Source organism: Salmo trutta, chromosome 5 (assembly GCF_901001165.1).
Source record: "Salmo trutta chromosome 5, fSalTru1.1, whole genome shotgun sequence".
Taxonomy (NCBI): Eukaryota; Metazoa; Chordata; class Actinopteri; order Salmoniformes; family Salmonidae; genus Salmo; species Salmo trutta.
The window spans coordinates 51041210-51050562 of NC_042961.1; the positions used below are offsets into that span (position 1 = coordinate 51041210).

The window sequence follows — 9353 nt, forward strand, 5'->3', positions numbered from 1 at the left end:
ATTACTTGTTAGATGTTACTGCACTGTCAGAACTAGAAGCACAAGCATTTCGCTACACTCACATTAACATTTGCTAACCATGTGCATGTGACAAACAACATTTTATTTGATCCAAATAAATGTCACTAGGAAACAGCTTAAACAAATGCAAATGCAGCTACTTTTCTGTTACTCTGGCTGTACTTTTTGATTTGACTGTAAGTTAGCGTAGCTGGCTAGCTAGCAAGAAATAAGAAAGTTCCCAGCCAATTTGGCAATGGAACATTTAGATCGAACGACCAACTGGCTTGGGTAGAAACTCTAGATTTGTGTTGGGACTATATCTTCTGGAAGGATGAAATAGTTTGAATAAATTCATCAAAATAATGTTTAATGAAAATATGTCAATCATTATATGAATATGTTGGTAACCCATTGTATAAAAGTGATAATGCCCTCGTGTCACGACTTCCATCGAAGTCGGTTCCTCTCCTTGATCGGGCGGTGCTGGGCGGTCGGCGTCACAGGTCTTCTAGCCATTGTCGATACACTTTTCATTTTCCATTTGTTTTGTCTTGTTTTCCTACACACCTGGTTCTCATTTTCCCTCATTAAGTGTTCTGTACTTAACCCTCTGTTCCCCCCATGTCTTTGTGCGGAATTGTTTGTTGTAAGTGCTTGTGCACTTGTTTACTGGTGTGTGTTGGGTTTTGTACCCATATTGGTTATTCATTTATGCCGTTGGTTTGGATATTAAACTGCTCCGGCTATTACCTAGTTCTGCTCTCCTGCATCTGACTTCACTGCCACCAGTTACGCACCCCTCTACAGAACTCCGCACCAATTATGGAGTCAGCAGGAGCAGGTGCCCCTGGAATGGAGATCGAGGAGCGCGTCCAGGAACACACAGCGATGCTCCACCATCTCGGCGCCGCCATGGACCGCGTCGTCCAAGCTATGGACCGATGGGAGAGACGGAGAGTTCCTCCAGCACCTCCACCAGCACAACAGGGGCCTCCACTACTCACTCCCCCTGCACCCGGTTCCAGTGGGATTCGCCTCACCCTCCCCGGGGAGTACGATGGGACGGCTGCCCGCTGCCAGGGTTTCCTGTTACAGTTGGAGTTATACCTGGCAACCTTCAGGCCGTGAGAGGGTGTCCGCCCTCGTCTCGTGCCTCACCGGGAAAGCCCTGGAGTGGGCCAACGCCGTGTGGAGAGAGGGAGATGCGGCTTTGGACCAGTTTGAGGAGTTCACCCGGCAGTCTTCAACCACCCGCCCGAGGGTAGAGCGGCGGGTGAACGCCTCTAAGTGAAGTTAGGAGGCGGCAGAATGCACAGAACAAAGCAGCAAGGAATGTTATGGTTCTTCTGTTGCAGTCATGCGCAATGTTCTTGGTTGGTCATCAATCGACAAGATAATTGAAAAAAAATGCTTATTTTATTTTATAACATACATCATTTAAAACGGCCAAGTTCTATTCACAACGGTATTCAGTTGGTAAGAGACAGACTTTCCGTAAATACTAGTAATAGATTGTCCGCCATTTATGCGTTATCCAGACAGAAAAGAGAAATGGGCAAAAGAACATTTCGATTTAGAGCAATAAATAAATTGAAAAAATTAACTGAGTAAACGAGAAACCTTTCAATATATACATTCAAACATTATTTTTAAACGATTTGAATATAATACATAGAAATGTTGTGGTCCTATAGTAGATGAAGAATCAATATTTTTAGATTGAGTACTTATTGGGTCATTATGTTAGTATATTATCTATGATTGTAATAGGGTGTTATATGTGAAAATGTGTTCGTATTATAAATTGTATTTTAATGTTTAAGGACTCTTGGAAGATTAGTCCAAATGGGGACTAAAAGAGATCCAAATAAAATGAAATGAAATCAATCTTCCATCTGAGGCAGGGGACGAGGAGCGTCCAAGAGTTCGCCCTGGAGTTTCGGACCCTGGCTGCCAGCGCGGGATGGAACGACAGGGCCCTGATCGACCATTATCGCTGCAGTCTGTGCGAGGATGACCGTCGGGAGTTGGCCTGCAGAGACACCACCCTCACGTTCGACCAGCTGGTGGACCTGTCCATCCGGCTGGACAACCTGCTGGCTAACCGCGAACGTTCAAATCGGGGTCTGTTGGTTCCATCCCCCGGCACCCCCTCTCCGATACCCATGGAGCTGGGAGGGACGGTGTGCAGGGAGACCGGAGGGGATTCCTGCTCGTGCACCATCTGTGGCCGCAGAGGTCACACTGCCGTTCGGTGCCGGGCTGGTTCCTCTAGGTATCGAGGCAGCAGGCAGGGCGCTCTGGCGTCACCCCAGGTGAGCCGGCACCATTCTCACCCAAAGCCCTCTGTTGCACATATGTTTGTGTATGTCACTTTTCCTGAGTTTTCCCCGCATTCCCAGCATAAGGAGCTCATTGATTCAGGCGCGACTGGGAATTTTATAGATAGATCGTTCGCACATAACTTTAGGGATCACCATTTTTCCCGTGGCTGTGCCCTTCCCCGTTCACGCATTAGATAGTCGACCATTAGGGTCAGGGTTAATTAGGGAGGCCACCGCTCCTCTGGGTATGGTGACGCAGGGGGATCACAAGGAGAGAATTAGTCTCTTCCTTATTGACTCTCCTGCGTTTCCTGTGGTGCTAGGCCTACCCTGGTTAGCTTGTCATGACCCCACTGTTTCTTGGCCACAGAGGGCTCTCACAGGGTGGTCGCGAGAGTGCTCAGGGAGGGGTTTAGGGGTTTCCGTTGGTGCTACTACGGTGGAAAGACCAGGTCTCCACCGTGCGCATTCCCCATGAATATGCTAAAAAAGAAGGCAAAAAAAAAAAAAGAAGGCGACTCAATTACCACCCCATCGACGGGGCGATAAATCTCCTGGTAGATGCTGCACTTCCCAGGAGTCACGTGAGTCCCCTCTCACAGGCGGAGACGGTGGCTATGGAGACATATGTCTCTGAATCCCTGCATCAGGGTTACATTCGGTCCTCCACTTCACCCGTCTCCTCGAGTTTCTTTTTTGTGAAGAAGAAGGAGGGAGGCCTGCGCCCGTGTATTGACTATCGGGGTCTGAACCAGATCACTGTGTGGTATAGCTACCCGCTACCGCTCATAGCCACAGCGATTGTGTCAATGCACGGGGCGCGCATCCTCACCAAACTAGATCTCAGGAGCGCTTACAACCTGGTGCGTATCCGGGAGGGAGATGAGTGGAAGACAGCTTTCAGTACCACCTCAGGGCACTATGAGTACCTCGTCATGCCGTACGGGTTGATGAATGTGCCATCAGTCTTCCAGGCCTTTGTAGATGAGATTTTCAGGGACCTGCACGGGCAGGGTGTAGTGGTGTATATTGATGACATTCTGATATACTCCGCTACACGCACCGAGCATGTGTCCCTGGTGCGCAGGGTGCTTGGTCGCCTGTTGGAGCATGACCTATACGTCAAGGCTGAGAAGTGCCTGTTCTTCCAGCAGTCCGTCTCCTTCCTAGGGTACCGCATTTCCACCTGGAGAGTGACCGCATTTCAGCCGTGCGTAATTGGCCGACTCCCACCACGGTAAAGGAGGTGCAGCGGTTCTTAGGGTTTGCCAACTACTACAGGAGGTTTATCCGGGGTTTTGGTCAGGTAGCGGCTCCCATTACCTCACTGCTGAAGGGGGGCCCGGTACGTTTGCAGTGGTCGGCTGAGGCGGACAGGGCTTTTGGTCACCTGAGGACTCTTTTTACCTTGGCCCCCGTACTGGCCCATCTGAATCCCTCTTTGGCGTTCATAGTGGAGGTGGACGCGTCCGAGGCTGGGATAGGAGCTATGCTCGCTCAGCGCTCGGGTACGCCACCGAAGCTCCGCCCCTGTGCTTTCTTCTCGAAGAAGCTCAGCCCGGCGGAGTTAAACTATGATGTGGGGGACCGGGAGCTGCTGGATGTTGTCAAGGCTCTGAAGGCGTGGAGACATTGGCTTGAGGGGGCTAAACACCCTTTTCTCATCTGGACTGACCACCGCAACCTGGAGTACATCCGGGCAGCAAGGAGACTGAACGATCACCAGGCAAGGTGGGCCATGTTTTTCACCCGTTTTGTTTTCACACTTTCTTACAGACCAGGTTCCCAGAACATGAAGGCAGACACACTGTCCCGGCTGTATGACAAAGAGGAGCGGCCCATGGATCCCACTCCCATGCTCCCAGCCTCCTGCCTGGAGGCACCGGTATGGTGGGAGCTGGACGGGGACATTGAGCAGGCGTTATGTGCAGAGCCCGCTCCCCTCCAGTGTCCCGCTGGGCGTCTGTACGTTCCGTCTGCTGTCCGTGACCGGCTGATCTATTGGGCCCACACGTCACCTTCCTCTGGTAATCCAGGCATCGGTCTGGCGGGGCGCGGTCTGAGCGGGAATTACTGGTGGCCCACTTTGGCTAAGGATGTTAGGGTTTATGTTTCCTCTTGCTTGGTGTGCGCGCAGTGTAAGGCACCTAGGCACCTGCCCAGAGTTAAGTTACACCCCTTACCCATTCCACAACGGCCATGGTCGCACCTGTCATTCGATTTCCTGACCGATCTCCCCCCATCACAGGGAAACACCACGATCCTGGTCGTTGTGTATCGTTTCTCTAAGTCCTGCCATCTCCTCCCTTTGCCCGGTCTCCCTACGGTCCTACAGACTTTGGAGGCCCTGTTTACACACGTCTTCCGGCACTACGGGGTGCCTGAGGATATAGTGTCTGATCGGGGTCCCCAGTTCACGTCGAGGGTCTGGAGGGCGTTCATGGAACGTCTGGGGGTCTCGATCAGCCTTACCTCGGGTTTTCACCCCGAGAGTAACGGGCAGGTGGAGAGAGTTAACCAGGATGTGGGTAGGTTTCTGAGGTCTTACTGCCAGGACCGGCCGGGGGACTTGACGGCATTTGTGCCCTGGGCAGAGATGGCCCAGAACTCGCTCCGCCACTCCTCCACTAACATCTCCCCCTTCCAGTGCATACTGGGGTATCAACCGGTTCTAGCTCCTTGGCATCAGAGTCAGACCGAGGCTCCTGCGATGGACGACTGGTTCCCGCGTGTGGAGGAGACATGGGACGCCGCTCATGTTCACCTTCAACACGCCGTCACCACAGTGAGGCCCAGTGTTCGCGCCGGGGGACCGGGTTTGGCTCTCGACCCGAAACCTGTCCCTCCGCCTGCCCTGCCGGAAGCTGGGTCAGTGGTTTGTGGGGCCATTTAAAGTCCTGAGGAGACTGAACTAGGTGAGTTACAGTTTACAGCTTCCCCCCGATTACTGTATTAACCCCTCGTTCCATGTGTCTCTCCTCAGGCCGGTGGTGGCTGGTCCGCTCAAGGAGTCTGAGGTGCGGGAGGTTCCTCCGCCCCCTCTGGATTTTGAGGGGGCCCCGGCATACTCCGTTCGATCCATATTGGATTCGAGGCGTCGGGCAAGGGGCCTTCCGTACCTCGTGGACTGGGAGGGGTACGGTCCGGAGGAGAGATGCTGGGTTCCGGTGGAGGACATGTTGGACCCTTCAATGCTGCGGGAGTTCCACCGTCTTCGTCCGGATCGCCCTGCACCTCGCCCTCCAGTTCGTCCTCGAGGCCGGTGTCGGCGCGCAGCTGGAGCCGCGCGTTAAGGGGGGGGGTAATGTCACAACTTCCACCGAAGTCGGTTCCTCTCCTTGTTCGGGCGGCACTCGGCGTCACCGGTCTTCTAGCCATCGTTGATCCACTTTTCATTTTCCATTTGTTTTGTCTTGTTTTCCTACACACCTAGTTATCATTTTCCCTCATTAAGTGTTGTGTATTTAACCCTCTGTTCCCCCCATGTCTTTGTGCGGAATTGTTTGTTGTAAGTGCTTGTACACTTGTTTACTTGTGTGCGTTGGGTTTTGTACCCATATTGGTTATTACTTTATGCCGTTGGTTTGGATATTAAACTGCTCCAGCTATTACCTAGTTTTGCTCTCGTGCGTCTGACTTCACTGCCACCAATTACGCACCCCTCTACACCTCGACTTTGTCTCGAGCCTAACAACACCCAAAGACCGGCTTCTCGGTATTGCCCTGTAGATTATTGCCAAGTATTGACCTGTAGATTGTTGTCTAGATTGTCCTGTGGATTATTGTCTAGTATTGTCCTGTAGTTTATGGTCTAGTTTTGTCCTGTAGTTTATTGTCTAGTATTGTCCTGTAGATTATTGTCTAGTATTGTCCTGTAGTTTATGGTCTAGTATTGTCCTGTAGTTTATGGTCTAGTATTGTCCTGTAGTTTATTGTGTACTATTGTTTGTGTTTCTTTTTGATTGAAAGTGTGTCTTCGTTGTTGTTATATCTTTGTGTTTCTGTACTGGGTCTGTTCCTGGGTTGTATTGTACATACAGTCACTATGTTAATTTTCTTTCTTTCTTATTGACTTATCTTTTGTATTTTGTCTCTCTATTGTTGTCTTTGATGGGTGTTTTATCATCTGGATGGGTGGGGGGAAGGGGAGGGGTGAAAGACTACCTTAGTGCAAGAAGTTAACTCTTACCTGATTTTGAACCTTTCTTGTCACCTAAAGATATGGTAAAGAAAAAATTAAATAACATTATTTATTACAAATGAACTCAAAGGGAACATTGTATTAATGATTTAAAATACAAAACGTACAATCCTAAACACTAGCCTTGCAGGCTAGCTAGCATGCTGTACTGTAACTTACCTCCAAATAAGTCCCAGATCTTTTTTACTACCTCAGAATTGCTAATCTGCCTGTTTGCAATGGTACTCCCACAGATACCTGCACAACAACAACAAACAAACAATAAATTGATGTGTGAGTGTGTGTGCGCGCACATTTGCGTGTGTTTGCATTCCACGTTTGCATTCCCCACCTTGCAGCAGAACCATGTCCATTTCCTTCCTCTTCTCTCTCACAATCCCGCCTTCAAACTGGCTCCCAAGACAGGAAGTGGGGACGAAAGCGCCCAATCCAGAGAAGCCGCTCTCGTGGGGGGTCATCTCAAACCACACCCCTACAGAAAACAGTGGGGGGAAATTATCTGAAATGACACCCTATTCACAATATAGTGCACTGCTTCTAAACAGAGCCCAAATGGGACTCAGCCAAATGCTTGGCTTGCTTTTTGGGCGTCTATAGTAGAGTGTTTGTTCATATTGTATTCATTGTTTATATTGTTAGTGTTTTAGAATCAGAACAATACAGAGACAATTGTCTTTGTAAAAAGCACTATACAAATATATTTGATTGATTCATTGATTCATTGACTGATGCTGCTTTCACTGTGCACTCAAAACTAGGAAACTCTAGGAAACTCTAGGAAACTAGGAAATGTTCAGAATTTCCTAGTTTGCATGAACCCTGCATAAGAGTCACCTTTAGTGTCATCCTGTCTGTGGCAGTCCAGTTCTATGGCGCTGTAGATGGGGTAGGGTTTGATGATTGTCCTGTGAGCATCTTCAGAGAGACAGCGAGTGTTCATCTGATACAGGAAAGAGAGAGAACAATGGGGAAGAGACGGGATAGAGACAGGGGAAGAAAGGGAGAGAGATGGGGGGAGAGATGGGGGAGAGATTTTCATCCCAAAAGAGGCAGACACACAGATGCACACACTGGCAGACAGACAAATAGACACAAACACACACTAGCAGACAGACAGATAGACAGACAGACACACACTAACATATACTGACCTCTTTCATAAAATAGGAGGCAATGAATGCGCCCCAGAAGTCAGTGAGGTTGAAGTCCTGGTTTTGTTCTTTCCTCAATTTCAGCCACGCCACAACTTTGCTCAAGCCCACCGTAGGACCCTTCAGCCTCTTTATCACCTCATCACAACGTTCACTCAACGACAAGGATGGATCGCTGTACAGGGTTGACATGCACCTGTGTGTGTGTCAGTGATTGGGTGAGTGAGTAAGAGGGTGTGAGAGAGAGATACCTCATTTGTTTCAGCACATTCAAAATTAACTTTCCTGCTAAGAATAATAGTGTGTGTGTGTGTGTGTGTGTGTGTGTGTGTATGTATATATATATATATATATATATATATACCAGGTGGTGCCTGACACCCCACACATGTAGAGGAGGCTGCCCAGCAGGTTGTCCTGTACCAGCTGATGCAGAGATCCCAGCATGCCCACTGCTGCCCTCTCTCCTCCACCTGACCCCAGCAACGCTATGTTAGGAACATGCTTCTGAGAAATGGGGAGAGAGAGGGGAGGAAAGAGAGAGATATAGAGACGACGAAAGACAGAAAGAGAGAGAAGCAGAGCGGGGGGAGAGAGAGATATCAAATCTAGAGAATATCACATCAGTGTCCCATCATACATGGTTATATATAAGAGAGAAAGGGGGAGCTGGAGACATGGGAGTGGGGGAGGGGGATCCATATGTAGTTGGCTGTGGAGACAGGAAGGAGTTAGAGAAAGAGTATGTGTGCAAGACTGAGTTATTGAAAGATAGAGAAGACAGGACCACCCACCAGTTCACAGGAGATACCCTGATCTTTCAGCCACTTCTTAATCAGAGTCTTCCTCAACGTCACGTATGTTCTCTCTTCATCATTGATGGAGTGAGACAGACGCACAGTCTGACAGAATGAATGAAAGAGACAGAAAAAAGTATGTGTACAGGATATTATTTCATAATGATATCATTTGGTGAACTAGTGTTGATAGCTAAGGAAAAATATTTTATTTGATGTCTTTAATTGAGCGATAACACTTCTAAAGTAACATGGCATTTCAATTAAATGTTATTTGAAGATAAATTAAACATCATTCTGACAGCGTATACTCTTACTTTGTCAGAAAAGTATATTTTGATCCTTAATTCTGGATGCATATTTTTAGCTATGCATTACAGTACAGTGTGGTTTAATGCAGACTAATGTCATCCTCATATTCTGATGAGTTTCTTGCCTTATGAGTGTTTACACTGTACATAAACATAGTGAAGTAAGTTTCCTTCCATTATGATACAATTTGGTAAACTTAGTATTGACAGCAACAGAAAACGCATTTCAATAAGAAGGTATTTTATAATATTGTGTGGTTTATTTCAGACAAATGTCCTTCTCTATATTGTGATGATGAGTTTCTTACCTCAGGAATATCTGTTTGTTTCGACATTGTTCTCTCTGAGTCCACTTAAACAGATCCTTTAAACACAAACCAATCCCTTGGTTTTTATGCAAGTCATAGGGTCAGAAAACTCTTGTTGAGAAAATAAATAAATAATAATAACATTACTGTGATTGTCAATTACTCTAAATGATCACATTTGGGTCCAAGGACTTATAGTACTCAGTTGAAACCCAAAGACACTCTAATATAATTGTTTTCATGTCCTAAACACATCTA

General features: G+C 47.9%; 1 protein-coding gene across 1 annotated transcript in view; it reads right to left on the reverse strand.

Annotated features, from left to right (window-relative positions):
- Window positions 1–9151, reverse strand: part of LOC115194417 (cytosolic phospholipase A2 gamma-like) — an 18534-nt gene extending 9383 nt beyond the window's left edge. Inside the window, exons 1-8 of the mRNA XM_029754102.1 lie at window positions 9096–9151; window positions 8474–8581; window positions 8044–8186; window positions 7680–7875; window positions 7363–7468; window positions 6860–7000; window positions 6688–6765; window positions 6517–6540 (exon numbers count right to left, since the gene is read on the reverse strand). Of these exons, the coding sequence (XP_029609962.1) occupies window positions 6517–6540; window positions 6688–6765; window positions 6860–7000; window positions 7363–7468; window positions 7680–7875; window positions 8044–8186; window positions 8474–8581; window positions 9096–9122 (823 nt within the window). The 5' untranslated portion in view covers window positions 9123–9151. The remainder of the gene's footprint in view (window positions 1–6516; window positions 6541–6687; window positions 6766–6859; window positions 7001–7362; window positions 7469–7679; window positions 7876–8043; window positions 8187–8473; window positions 8582–9095) is intronic.
- Window positions 9152–9353: the final 202 nt, after the last annotated feature.